The sequence below is a fragment of the Grampus griseus genome (assembly GCF_964374135.1).
Source record: "Grampus griseus genome assembly, chromosome: 9".
NCBI lineage: Eukaryota > Metazoa > Chordata > Mammalia > Artiodactyla > Delphinidae > Grampus > Grampus griseus.
The window spans coordinates 72,646,915-72,662,603 of NC_139003.1; the positions used below are offsets into that span (position 1 = coordinate 72,646,915).

A 15,689-nucleotide genomic window follows, 5' to 3' on the forward strand; every position below is an offset into this window, starting at 1 on the left:
CTCTCCTCACTTCCCCATTTCCATCTTTCCTACTCTTTTATTCCCAGTCTCTGAAGTTTACTCATTGAACTTTTATTTTTGATTCCTTCTTTCTTGTCCTCTGAATCTGTATCTTGTCAACCTTTCCTTAAAAATATCTCTCAAATATGACTTTCTTACTGCTATCAAACTAGACCATAATGGGTCTGCCTAAATCTTGTCTTTTCCCAAGTCCTTACAGTCAACCCTTGACATCAGTTTAAATATATCAAATATCAATGGCCCTGTCACTCTCATTCTCAGAAAATTATAATAATTGCCTGAAAAATTGGGCAGTGCCTTCTACAATCTTATCTACCTTATCTCTTTCTTGATTTTGGCATGAACTGTTCATTCTAACCAGACCGATCTCATGCCTCTTGTGAAATAATTCACCTTTGCATTCCTGAAATTATGTTCTTGTTCCTCCTCCACAAATCTCCATTTATTGACATCTTAACCACCCTCCAAAGACTAACCTCAGGGCCCTTCTCATCTGTGGTAAAGCCATTTAGGTCATAATGTTCTTTGTAGATGCTGGAATAGTCACTCTATGTACTATTCATCACATAACTTCTGTCTTGCTGGGTGTGATAGTCAGGATTCTCCAGAAAAACGTATTTTTGTCTATATCTATATCTATCTGTATCTGTCTATCTAGAGAGACAGAGATTGGAAATGGGGAGCACTGATTTTTAAAAATTGGCTCACATGAATGTGGTGGCTGGCAAGCCCAAAATCCTCTGGGCAAGCTAGGAGGCTAGAAATTCTAGCAAGAAGTTGAAGTTTTGAGTCTGAAGACAGTCCTTGAAGTAGAATTATTTCCTTTTTAGAGGACCTCAGTCTTCTCTCTTAGGGCTTTAACAGATTAGATGATGCCCACCCACGTTATGAAGGGTAATCTGCTATACCCAAAATCTACCAACTTAAATGTCAATCACAACTAAAAAAATACCTTCACAACACCCTTTAGATTGGTGTTTAATCAAAAAACTGGGTGTCGTTGCCTAGCCAAACTGACACATAAAATAAACCATCACATCAGATATATATAACTTTGGAGCTCTTATATATAATTCTCAACTCTGCAATCTAGGTAGACATGTGGAGGGAAGAAGATAACAGCATTTGAGGAAATGCAGTAAGACAAAATATAAATATTAGAGGATATGTAAACAATTGGAGCTTGTTTTTTTTTTTAATTTTATTGGAGTATAGTTGCTTTACGATGTTGTGTTAGTTTCTACTGCAGCAAAGTGAATCAGCTATACGTATACATGTATCCCCTCTTTTTTGGACTTCCTTCCCATTTAGGTCACTACAGAGCATCGAGTACAGTTCCCTGTGTTATACAGTAGGTTCTCATTAGTTACCTATTTTATACATAGTATCAATAGTGTATATATGTCAATCCCAATCTCCCAATTCCTTGCACCCCCCCTTTCCCCCTTGATATCCATATATTTGTTCTCTCCGCCTGTATCTCTACTTCTGCTTTGCAAATAAGATCATCTATACCATTTTTCAAGATTCCACATATATGCATTAATATATGATATTTGCTTTTCTCTTTCTGACTTACTTCACTCTGTAATGACAGTCTTTAGGTCCATCCACGTCTCTACAAATGACCCAATTTCGGCTTTTTATGGCTGAGTAATATTCGATTGTATATATCTACCACATCTTCTTTATCCATTGCTCTGTCGATGGACGTTTAGGTTGCTTCCATGTCCTGGCTATTGTAAATAGTGCTTCAATGAACATTGGAGTGCATGTATTTTTTTGAATTATGGTTTTCTCTGGATACATGCCCAGGCAAGGGATTGCTGGACCATATGGTAGCTCTATTTTTAGTTTTTTAAGAAACCACCATACTGTCCTCCATAGTGGCTGTACCAATTTATATTTCCACCAACAGTGAAGGAGGGTTTCTTTTTCTCCATAACCTCTCCAGCATTTATTATTTGTAGACTTTTTAATGGTGGCTATTCTGACTGTTGCGAGGTGATGCCTCATTGTAGTGTTCATTTGCATTTCTCTAATAATTAGCAATATTGAGTATCTTTTTATGTGCATATTGGCCATCTGTATGTCTTCTTTGGAGAAATGTCTTTTTATGTCTCCTGCCCATTTTTTGATTGCGTTGTTTGTTTTTTTATGTTAAGCTGTATGAACTGTATGTTTGTATATTTTGGAAATTAATCCGTTGCCAGTAGCATTGTTTGCAAATATTTTCTCCCAGACCACAGGTTGTCTGTTTTGTTTATGGTTTCCTTTGCTGTGCGAAAGCTTTTCCATTTAATTTGGTCTCATTTGTTTATTTTTGTTTTTATTTCCATTATTTTAGGAGAGGGATCCAAAAAAAATATTGCTGAAATTTATGTCAAAGAGTGTTCTGCCTATGTTTTCCTCTAGGAGTGTTAGAGTATCTGGTCATAACATTTAGGTCTTCAATCCATTTTGAGTTTATTTTTGTATGTGGTGTTAGAGAATGTTCTAATTTCATTCCTTTACATGTAGCTGCCAGTTTTCCCAGCACCACTTATTGAACATACTGTCTTTTCTCCATTGTATATTCTTGCCTCCTTTGTCATAGATTAATTGACCATAAGTGTGTGGGTTTATTTCTGGGCTTTCTATAATCATGCCCATTCTGGCCACTTTTATTCAACATACATTTGGAAGTCCTAGCCACAGCAATCAGAGAAGAAAAAGAAATAAAAGGAATCAAAAATTGGAAAAGAAGTAAAACTGTCCCTGTTCACAGATGATATGACACCATACATAGAAAATCCTAAAATACTACCAGAAAACTATTGATACTACAGTCATCAACGAATTTGGTAAAGTTTCAGGATACAAAATTAATACACAGAAATCTGTTGCATTTTTATACACAAACAATAAAGATCAGAAAGAAAAATTAACTATATCACATCTTATACACTGGAATATTACCCAGCCATAAAAAAGAGAATGAAATAATGCAATTTGCAGCAACATGGATGGACCCAGGGGTTATCATAGTAAGTGAAGTAAGTCAGACAGAGAAATATATAATTAATATGTGGAATCTTAAAATAAATGATACAATTGAACTTATATACAAAACAGAAATAGACCCACAGACAGAAAACAAACTTATGGTTACCAAAGGGAAAGGGTGGGGGAGGGATAAATTAAGAGTTGGGGATTAACATATACACACTACTATATATAAAATAGTTAACCAACAAGGACCTACTGTATAACACAGGGAACTCTACTCAATATTCTGTAATAACCTACAAGGGAAAAGAGTCTAATATATACATATGTGTAACTGAGTCACTTTGCTGTACATCTGAAACTAACACAGCATTGTAAGTCAACTATACTTCAATTTAAAAAAAGAAAGAAATTAAGAAAACAATCCAATTTGCCACCACATAAAAAAAAAAAAAAACCTAGGAATAAACCTACCTAAGGAAGCAAAAGACCTGAAAACTATAGATGCTGATGAAAGAAATCAAAGATGACACAAACAGATGGAAGGATATTCCGTATTCTTGGATTAGAAGAATCAACATTGTTAAAATGACCGTACTGCCGAAAGCAATCTACAGATGCAATGCAACCCCTATCAAATTACCAATGGCATTTTTCACAGTATCAGAAAAAAAGTTCTTTTAATTTCTATGGAAACACAAAAGACCTTGAAGAGCCAAATAATCTTGAGAAAGAAGAGTGGAGCCAGAGGAATCATGCTCCCTGACTTCAGACTATACTACAAAGCTACAGCAATCAAAACATTATGGTACTGGCATAAAAACAGATATTTAAATCAATGGAACAGGATTTACCACAATTTTCTTTTTAATTTAAATTATACAAGGGGGCTTCCCTGGTGGCGCAGTGGTTGGGGGTCCACCTGCTGATGCAGGGGACGCAGGTTCGTGCCCCGGTCCGGGAGAATCCCACATGCTGCGGAGCGGCTGGGCCCGTGAGCCATGGCCGCTGGGCCTGCACGTCTGGAGCCTGTGCTCCGCAACGGGAGAAGGCACAGCAGTGAGAGGCCTGCATACCGCAAAATAAATAAATAAATAAATAAATGAATAAATTATACAAGGTCCCAGGTGTTGCTGATTCTGCTGGTCTTGGGACCACACTGAGTAGTGAGGCTGCAGTACAGAGAAAAACTGTGTGTGAGTTCCTTAGGAGATGGGAAAATATCTTTTTATTTTTATAAACTAGCAGCCACATCATATAAGCTCAAAATTTGTTTCAATGAATTCATGAAGGAATAGGTAAATAAATATAATCTAATAGAGTAACTATGAATTGTAATACAAGTCAGAATGCTTCAATGAACATAATACAGCTTTGAGCAAAGTTCAGAAGGAAATCAGAGAAGGAGGTGATTATTTACAGGTAACGACAGTGAGATAATTAAATGAATGCTTTTCATATAGGATTAGTCAATGAATATTTGTTGTGCAAATGTGCCATTGACATTGAAAAGATTTATTTTACTTATTATAATTACTAACTCAGCTAACTAAAAAATATTATGGGGCTAAACAATAGAAAACTGGGTATATAGACACTACCCATCTTTAAAAAGAGTGTTTTTTTAGATTTCATATATGTGCATTAGCACATGGTATTTGTTTTTCTCTTTCTGACTTACTTCACTCTGTATGACAGATTCTAAGTCCATCCACCTCATTACAAATAACTCAATTTCACTCCTTTTTATGGCTGAGTAATATTCCATTGTATATATGTGCCACATCTTCTTTACCCATTCATCTCTCGATGGACACTTAAGTCACTTCCATGTCCTGGCAATTGTAAATAGTGCTGCAATGAACATAGTGGTACATGAATCTTTTTGAACTATGGTTTTCTCAGGCTATATGCCCAGTATTGGGATTGCTTGGTCGTATGGTAGCTGTATTTTTAGTTTTTTAAGGAACCTCCATATTGTTCTCCAAGGTGGCTATATCAATTTACATTCCCACCAACAGTGCAGGAGGGTTCCCTTTTCTCCACACCTTCTCCAACATTTATTGTTTATAGATTTTTTAATGATGGCCATTCTGACCAGTGTGAGGTGATATCTCATTGTGGTTTTGATTTGCATTTCTCTAATGATTATTGATGTTGAGCATCTTTTCATGTGTTTGTTGGCAATCTGTATGTCTTCTTTGGAGAAATGTCTATTTAGGTCTTCCGCCCATTTTTAGATTGGGTTGTTTGTTTTTTTGATATTGAGCTGTGTGAGCTGCTTGTATATTTTGCCGATTAATCCTTTGTCAGTTGCTTCATTTGCAAATATTTTCTCCCATTCTGAGGGTTGTCTTTTGGTCTTGTTTATGGTTTCCTCTGCTGTGCAAAAGCTTTTAAGTTTCATTAGGTCCCATTTGTTTATTTTTTATTTTATTTCCATTACTCTAGGAGGTAGGTCAAAAGATCTAAAAAAAACAGTACTGATGAACCTAGTGGCAGGGCAGGAAAAAAGACACAGACGTAGAGAACGGGCTTGAGGACAAGGGGAAGGAGAAGCTGGGACAACGTGAGAGAGTAGCATTGACATATATACACTACCAAATGTAAAATGGTTGGCTAGTGGGAAGCTGCTGCATAGCACAGAGAGATCAACTAGATGCTTTGTGACGACCTAAAAGGGTGGGATAGGGAGGATGGGAGGGAGGCTCAAGAGGGAGGGGATATAGGGATATATGTATACTTATAGCTTATTCACTTTGTTGTACAACAGAAACTAACAACATTGTAAAGCAATTATACTCCAATAAAGATATAAAAAATAACGATAAAAAAATTTTTAAAAAGAAAAGCCATCTGAGAACTAAAAATAAATAAATCTAAATTGTAACGAACTAAAAAAAAATTTTTAATTCTAAAAAAAAGTGTTATTTGGCCCAATGAATTTTCTTTGCTCACTTTGTTACCCAAGTACAGTATGACAAGAACACAGTGTGCTTTACCTGGAAATTCACCATCGTTGTAATCAGATATTAAGGCGTGATCAGAAAATAAGCTTAGCAAAACACGGTTCTGAAAGAGCAGTTAGTTATTTGTTGAGGGGGGAAATTACACATAATTTTGGTGTAAATGAAGAGATCATGCACTTACCAAGGTAGGCCTAAATTGTTTTGGTTACTTTTTATGAATTTATGAGTTTTATTATATAACTGTTAATTTCTATAAAGTGTAATGATTGATAGAGTTTAATTACTTACATATACGTTAAATTACTGGAGATGGTATAACATCAGTACAGCAATTATGAAGATTTCTTGTATGAAGTTATGACCATTGGTTTCCAAAACAGGAAGCATATGCCAATGTATATGTATCATGTCTTCCTTCTCAAGTGCTAAAACCATTTCTGACTCATTGTGATCATTTCTTCATGGAGAAACATACTATTTGAAAGTGTATTTTACAGGTTTTTACAGAGGCTTAGGAAGTATTTAATTAATTACTAATTTCACTCTAGAGTTTAAATTTGTATTTGTTATAATCATCCTAATATAGGTAATATGTTACATGGTCTAACAAATCAGATTGAGGCAAAAACATCTCTGCATATTTGCAATGAAATGATAGTTTATATTGATAATTGCAACTTAAGACAAGCTAAGATCCTAAAGTATCATCTAAAGGAATAATACATTATGTTTAATATAATTTTAATAATGAGGTTTTTTACTATTCTAATTTTTAAGAGCGGTTAATTCATATATGATAGAAGCTCTAACTGCCTTATATTTGGTGAACTAAAAACCTTAGTCCTTCAAGCTGCTGGCTAACAGAAACTACTGCATCAGTTTTTTTACAGAGAAAACTAAGCAATAGTTAATTTAAAGATTTTCATCAGTAACAATAAAATCAGGGTCAGAGTAGGAATAAAATCTTAACATTCTGGGAAAACATGCATTGTTCATGGAGTCTGGATTTCCTCCTTTTATTCCATTTCTAGAATTTTATTAGCTCCAAATCTAAGCCCAGAGTTAAGCAAAGAAGTTATAAATTCATAAAAAACTCTGAGTTGGTGAGTTAGGTAACCAGAAACTTTATTTGGAGTTGGGGGTGGTGGGGGCAGAGTGAAATTCAGAAGCATGCTTTTTTAGAAGCTGTTAGGGATGTAAAGAATGCTTTATATCGACTAAGTGATAAAAATTCACATCATCATGATATACTTGTTAATATTTTATTTCAGAAGAGTTACATTGTAAATAAGATGGCAAATTCTGAAAGAGTTGAAGAAATGCAAGAAAATTATCAGAGAAATAGGTAAGCTTTGCCTAAATTCTACAAAAACTGTTCTGCAACTTCAAATACACCTTACCCTTTTCTCAGCTGTAGCAAAAATGTTTATAGTTTTTTTCCAAAACTAGCAGGGCTGTTTGCATTTTGCTGGACTTCAACATAATCAGTGTTATAAGTGGCTTAATAGTAAATTTAGGAAGTGTAATAGCTACAGGATTTACTGATTTAGTATTTACTTCAGATATTTATTCTTCTGAATTTCTTATAGTTTACCAGCATATAGAGAGAAAATACTTGAATATTTATATTTTAATTCTCCATGAATCCTTCATTCCATGTGGTACATAACAAAATATTGGATTCTGATTATTTTTTCAGTAAATAGGTGTCTGTGTGTGTGTTCATATGTGTGTTATAAAATTTCCTACACCTATAATTCATTAATTTAGAGATTTAAAATGGAAATGATTTAAAATCTTTAATTTCCACTTTTACCATAATAATTGTGTTACATTTTGATGTATAAACTGTAAAACGGTAGTGAACCCCTCTAGATCACTAGTTATTTAATATTCCTGAAACAAAATTTATCAAAACAAGATAACTTACTAGGTCTTAAGCTTTAAAATCCACATCTGGGTAGGGAGAAAGGGTTGTAGCCTTTATAATCTTGAAGTAATATTTTTTTGTCATCTATGAATCATCTCAGAGAAAGCTGGCCCAATACATAAGTAAATTATTAACTTCAGATGGAATAAAATTAAGTGACTTGTCATTTATCAAAGCCACCAGAACAATATGTTATAAAGCTGAAGAAAAGACTTGGAAGTTCATCCTTCTGTGACGTCTCTCTTGGAAAATTTAATCTGATCCCCTCCACCCTTCTTTTAAAGTTTCATAATCTTATGTGTGTGTGTGTGTGTGTGTGTGTGTGTGTGTGTGTGTGTGTGTGTGTGTGTAATTGACAGATTACAGATTTCTCTGAAATCAATGGACAAAAATTTACATTCTTCATCTGGAACTCCTTGAAATGTGAGCTAAGAAATGAAATTTTCAATGGGGGACAAAATTCTCAGTACATTTGTTTAATGTGTGTTTAATAGAACTTCTTTCATTTAAACCTCTCAGTTGCTCTTGAGTAATTTGTTACAAAGGGTTTGAAAATTCTAATCTACCACCTCATACCCATTAGGAAGGCTACTATTAAAAAAATAGTAATAAAATAAAACAGAAAATACAAAGTGTTGTTGAGGATATAGAGAAATTGGAACACTTGTGCAGGGTTGGTGGGAATGTAAAATGATGCAGCTACTATGGAAAACAGTACGGTGATTCCTCAAGAAATTAAAAATAGAATTACCACATGATCCAGCTTTTCTACTCTTGGATACAAAAGAATTGAAAACAAGGACTTAGAGAGATATTTGTATACCCATATTCATAGCAGCGTTATTCACAATAGCCAAAAAGTAGAAGAAACCTAAGTGTTCATTGCTGGTGAATGAATGAACAAAGTGTGGGATATATATATACACACACACAATGGAATAGTATTCAGTCTTAAAAAGGAGGAAAATTCTGACATGTGCTACAACATGGATAAAACTTGAAGACATTATGCTAAGCAAGATAAGCCCTTCAGAAAAAAAACAAAATACTGTATGATTCCACTAAAATGAAGTACCTATAGAAGTCAGATTCCTAGAGACAGAAAGTACAATGGTGATTGCCAATGGCTATGGGGGAGGAGTTATTTAATGGGTATAGAGTTTCAGTTTGGCAAGATGAGAGTTCTATGGGTGGGTGATGGTGAAGGTAGCACAACGGTGCGATTGTACTTAATACCACTGAACTACACACTTAAAAATAGTTAAGATGGTAAGTTCTATGTTATGTGTCTTTTATCACAATAAAAAAAAAATTCTACTCCAGATGTGTGTCTTCAGTTGTTACCTAAATAATGTAGAGACAACCAGTGATGACTTAAACTTTCCCAGTGATTATACTAAAAATCTTTGTAGTCTGTCATTAAGTTTGCTTTTAAAATGTCAGTGTTGATATAAACTGGTTACCAATGAGTGAAATTTGACACTTCAACACAATTTTAATTAAAAATTTTTGCAAATTATATTCACATGGTAATCCTTCCATTGTAAACATTTGTTTTCCAGAAAACTGCAAGAACTGCCCAAAGTAAGACAGCAAGTTGTTGGACCTATTGAGAAAGTTAGTGAAATTAGTTAGAAAATATGTCTATGTATCAGAAAATTTTAGAGAATTGTCAGGAGTGCATAGAATGATTGTTTTTGTTTGATAATTTACATCTATTTGGGGAAAAGGGGAATTTTAAGAAAAGAATTCATTAAACTATTATTTCCAATAGGAAAAATATCAATATATATAAATAACCCATAAGTTGCACAATAAGAGATAATAAAAATAACATAATATCCATACAATGATCCAATTTTGCCCAAAAAAGCATGTATATGTGTGTATGTGTGTGCAGGCAAGTGTGTGTGTGTGTGTGTGCTGCATAAATGTTATCAGAGGTTATTTCTCAGTAGTGGGGAATTATGAGTGACTCTTGCTATTGTATGTTTACATTTCAGTACTTTCCAATGATAATACATTGAAATGAGTTGCTTTTATTATTTTTAAAATGTTATAAATCCTTTTAAAATAAAAAAAATTACATAAATATTTTATAAATCCTATGCATCAAAAAGTGTGGCAGCACAATTCTTTGGGACTATGTTCAAGGAACATTTTCAGACGTGTTCCTAAAACATCACCTCCACTGACCCTAATCTCTATGTCAGCCTGGTTGTCATTGTCATTAGAAATACATAGGCAGCAGTGCCTGTTTTTTCAAAAGTCAAAAATTTAAAAACTTGGAAAGTAGCAGAGCATGACAAGCTTTATCAAGGAGATAACACACTATTCTAGGGGAAGGTGGAGGAGCAGATACCTTTTTATGGTCTGTAGTACTGAGTACAATGTTATGGCAGTTACTCCATAAATATTTATTAGCTATTGCAAGAGTGAATGGAAAAACATGAAATTTTCTCAATATCCATTCATAAAATATGTACTAAGTTCCTTTTGCTGCTATTCAAATCTAATTTTATTTCAATACCTTATATGTTTTATCTTGACCTCTCTCAGTAAGATAAGTAATCCACTTTTTCAAGTTTTGTTCATGTTTTGGTTTTGGAATAGTGCTGTAGGGACCCATTATAGCATAGAATACAAAACGTTTACTATTTGACTTTCAGGCATTCCTTTCTCATTCCAAACAACCTTAAAATTATCATAGACCCTTACTTACAGGATAGATGTTGTCCTGGATACAAAAAATTTGAGGAATTTAAAATAAGGATGAAAAATATGATTCATTACATTTGGTGAACTAATTTTTACTAGATAGTTACTGTTCTCTGCACTTAGTTGTGTCATTGATGTTACGTTGATACACCTAGGGCACTGAAAATTTGAAGATCAACTTTCATAAGGCAAGATATTTCATTAAGCCAAGATATTGTCATTACAGACTTTTCAAATATCATAATTTATTTCAGAATCAACCAAATGGAAGGAAGTTTCTGATGTATATGCACAACTGACCTGACTTGTGTCACAGATCTACAATTTGTACTGATTTTTCTACCTTATTTGTCAATAGTTTCTCCAGAGTACATTGTAAATCCTAAAGATCAGGGGCTTTTTTTTACTTAATATATAAATACTTATCCATGATCTTATACATTTATTTGGCCTCTTAATTTGTAAAATAACATTTAGTTGATGGCAAAAACTGTAGGTTGGTTTTTGGTGTTTGTTTTTAACAGCTGTCATGCTACCATGTTTTATTTGTTTTCCTCAGTTTCGCTTTGCTGATGGACTGGACATCACACTCATGATCCTAGGATTACTAGCATCACTAGTAAATGGGGCCTGTCTTCCTGTAATGTCACTGATTTTAGGAGAAATGAGTGACAGCCTTATCAGTGGATGTCTAGTCAAAACCAACACAAGTGAGTACAATATTTACTTTTCTATATTGCTAGGGACTCAAAAGCATTAAATAAAACAAACATTAAACTCATAATACAGATTATTTTCTTGTCAAACAATATCTATATAACATTTAAGTCATTTATTCTTCTGTATTGCCAGGGACCAAAGAACCAAAATCTGTATTTGTCAAAATTCTTCAAAGAAACAGAACCAATACAATGTTTGTGTGTGTGTGTGTGTGTGTGTGTGTTTATGTAGAGAGAGAGGAAGAGAGAGACATATTTTAAGAAATTGGTTCACACAATTATGGAAGCTGGCAAGTCCAAAATCTGTAAGGTGAGTTGGCAGGCTGGAGACCATCTGTGCCCTATTTGACTTTTTTTTTTTTTTTGCAGTACGCGGGCCTCTCACTGTTATGACCTCTCCCACTGCAGAGCACAGGCTCGGGACGCGCAGGCTCAGCGGCCATGGCTTACGGGCCCAGCAGCTCCGCGGCATGTGGGATCTTCCCGGACCCGGGCATGAACCCGTGTCCCCTGCATCTCAACCACTGGTGGACTCTCAACCACTGCGCCACCAGGGAAGCCCCTTATTTGACTTTAAATACTAATTCATACCCTCTTATTTCCCACCCAAAGCCTAATTTTTCAAATGCCCTAGTCTTGTTTACGTGAATAAATCCATAGCTTCCATCTTCCATGTGTCTTCCTGTCTACACAGTTATTAATTTTTTGATATTTTAATGACAGAAGGTAACGATGCCACTTTGTTAAACAAATGGAACTGCCAATTCATTGAGCAGATATTTATTGATTGCCAAATATGTCTCTCTCTCTCTCTCTCTCTCTCTCTCTCTCTCTCTCTCTCTGTGAATGAGTGAGTGAAGAAAGGGAAGGAGGGAGGGAGGGAAGGAGGGCAGGAGGGAGAAAGAATAAACCTAGCAACCTAAGGCAGTCTGTTTAGGAGTACTCCTTTGGTTAGGTTTGCTCTATAATTAATTGCTTTGTCAGTTTTAGATAGAATAGTCAATACATACCTGACTGATATTACTGAATTTTAATTTTGTTTTTGTTTAAGCCTTCTCCATGTTTCTCGAGTTTCATTGTGTGTTTTTTCAAATGTAATGAACACATAAAGAGGTTGATAAAGATTTAGATAAATGTATGGATATTACTGGTATAACATATTATTAAAGAGAAGTGGAGATATTAAGGCATATGTCATCAACCTTCTAGCATTTGTTTTCTAAAGAATAATAGAGGAAGATTTTTTTGCTCCTACCATTGAAAATATGAATAGTAACTATCATATTGATCACAGGCCCATTTTTATGCCAGCACCGAACTTTCGCACATTCTACGTCTATTAATATAATCTCCAAAATGACATTATGTCATTTTAGTGTGACTGTAGGAACTACTTTTAGAAACAATATGTATTCTCTTTATTAACTCAGTTAAATTTCATTAAAACTTTCTACTGAGTTTTATATGTCAATTCTATGTCAATACTTCTATGTCAATTCTGATATTTGTAATAAGCTGCTTTAAAAGTGCTTCCTGCCACAATTCCAAAAATGGAATAAAGGAAAAATGATTGTTTGCACATAAATAAAGATCATAGACATCATCATATGTGATGATACTGTGGTTATGTAAGATACGAAGAACATGTTGTCTGCAATTTATTACAAATGTTTATTATGGCTATTTAAGAAAGAAAATTATGATAGTTGATATCAACCACTGTTTTGTGCTTCTGGTAAAATTACAACCTTGGTATACTAATTAATGTATGAAGTAGATTTTGCTAGAATATATATAGAAAAGTTTACATGGCAAACTGGTAAACCAAGGATTATTTAAATACCATTTTATGATGTTGCTATCCTTGTTATACCCAACAAATTTCGATGAGCTTCTTTTAAATTTTTCTTGTGACTCCTACCTCTACAACTTTCATTTGTGTTCTTGCTTTTCTTGGACTTTCTAAATTACTCCCTGGAGTATCTCAAACTGAATTCTAAATGCATAATTTTGACAGGAAAGGAAAATTCTATTACTATTACTTACGTGCCTGTTACCTGAAATCAGAGATGTCCTAAAGAATTCTTTCCACTTATGAGCTACATGGTTAATATTTCCTTATAATTTTTCATGTTGCATGTGTGCTTCTTGAGACCAGAGAGAACAATTTCAAATTTTAGGTTAAAGAATAGAAAATAAGATGATCATTAACCAGTGTGTAGTCATTAAGTCCATTTTCTTGAGAAGGGACCATATTTGGTTTGGAGGGCTATGTATAAAAGACATCATGGCCAATTATAAGTTTATTAATTTCCTTTATAATTAAAAAAACTTTTTTACAGCAAATTATCGGAACTGTACTCAGTCTCAAGAGAAGGTGAATGAAGATATGATTGTGTAAGTCCAAATGAAATGTTAATATCATATTCATTGCATGCTGCTTTATTCAATATTTATAAGGAAGAAAACTGAAATGTTTGTTTGATCATTAATATTGCATATAAATGAGTAAAGCAAACATGTCCTCTTCTTTTGTTTGGTATAGAAAATATAATTACACAATTATAATTGTGTAACTATAATTTTTTCTCCTACTTGAAAGGTATATAAGTTCATATGCTTTCAGTTTTGACAAAATTGACATCAATAGAAATGTTGTTTTGGGATTTGCATTTTTATATAAATTTTGTTTCCTAGGACTGAAGGTACATAACCTAGAGGTTAAATTACTACTTTTTCCTTTTTAAAATTTTTTTCTTACAAAACTTACAGAAAAAATGCCACTTCTGTAAACTTTAAAAGCCAGGAAGATGTGTGCAACAAATAGTAAAATAAAAAAATAAATAAAAAGAGTAAAGTTTTACTCAGGCTAATTTTGGAGACTAATTATTCAGACTATTATAGTAAAGTTGTATTCAGACTACTAATTGTAAAGTCTGAAATAGATAATTTATAGGGACATTTTGTTTTTGTAGGCTTGTATGTTAAGCAATATGCTTTCCTCTGTCACATGTGTTGAGTTTGTGCAAACTTACTGAGTATATTCGCTGGATTTCAGTAGTGTCTCACTGAAACTAACAGAGTCTTATCAGACCTAAGTGATCTCTTAATCTTTTCCCCAAAAAATGAAGCCTCCATCCTACGCAACCCCAAGAGACATCCATCACATTGTAGTGACACCCTCTGGGCCATAATTCTTGACCTTCCACACTGTTAGCCACAGCCTCATGTGACTACTTAATCTTCAATTAATTAAAATTAGATAAAATTTAAAATTCAGTTTCTCATTCTTAGTCACTTGCCAAGTGCTCAAGTCACATATGGCTGGCTGCCATATTGTACAGCACAAATATGGAACATTTTCTTCATCACAGAACATTCTATTGGACAGTGCTGCTCTGGACTACAGTGTGAATAATGCTGCCTCAAGTTGTGCTTTGCTGTAGTCTCAACTTTCTTTGAGGGAAATTTTCTATTTTTTAGCACTTTTTACATAAAGTGTATTTATGTTGCATCTTTTAAAAATTCCTGATTAGGATCCAGGAACTTTCTTCTACTGAATTCTAGTCTTACAATATTAAAGCAGGGTTCTGATGTTACAATCATTAAGTATGAGTTTCTTACAAAAATGTTTGGAACTTTTAAAAATAGGGGCATCTATCTTAAAAACATATAATAAAAGGGAGAATAAGGTATGTCTATGTAATCTATGTATGGTTATTAAGAGATTACTAAACTTATAAGGAAACATTCTTAACATTTATAATGTTGTATTTGTTATGCTGTTGTTTCTCAAACCAGTGTACTGTTTTGGAAATATTTGAGGTATATGGTGAAGGAGGGTTCCATAGTCAAAATGGTTCAGAAAACACTGTATATGACAGCCTCTTTGGATACACTTAGGACAGATAAGCATACTTAAGGCTAAATTTAATCAAAGCTTTCCAAACCTGTTTGACTATGGAAACTAAACATCCTGCTGAGCTAATGTTTTGATGAACACATTTCTGGGAAACCTTGTTTTATATAACTTTTTTGGTGGGGATAAGATAATACCTCTTACATCTATAATAATCAAGAACTGAAAAATTTTATTTTACCTATTTTCCAAATACAATGACTTATGGTTTTCTGTAATTTTAATGTTTTAATGTTGTCTGTGCCTTTGTCTTACTTATCAAACAATTATTCTGAAAATAAGATTCCTCCTTTGCAATCAATCCCCATTTCCACCCCAGACCCAAGCAACTTCTTATCTGCTATCTTTAAAGCTTTGCATTTTTTAGACATTACGTGTGCTTGGAAACATACATGTAGGGTTTTGCACCTGGCTTCTTTTATTAA

General features: G+C 33.8%; 1 protein-coding gene across 1 annotated transcript in view; it reads left to right on the plus strand.

Moving 5' to 3' along the window:
- Positions 1 to 7,270: 7,270 nt before the first annotated feature.
- The window catches only part of ABCB5 (ATP binding cassette subfamily B member 5), a gene marked incomplete at both ends in the record, with an annotated part of 113,672 nt that continues 105,253 nt past the window's right edge, over positions 7,271 to 15,689 (plus strand). The window contains 4 exon segments of the mRNA XM_082661709.1: positions 7,271 to 7,323; positions 9,471 to 9,525; positions 11,186 to 11,336; positions 13,688 to 13,742. Of these exon segments, the coding sequence (XP_082517835.1) occupies positions 7,271 to 7,323; positions 9,471 to 9,525; positions 11,186 to 11,336; positions 13,688 to 13,742 (314 nt within the window).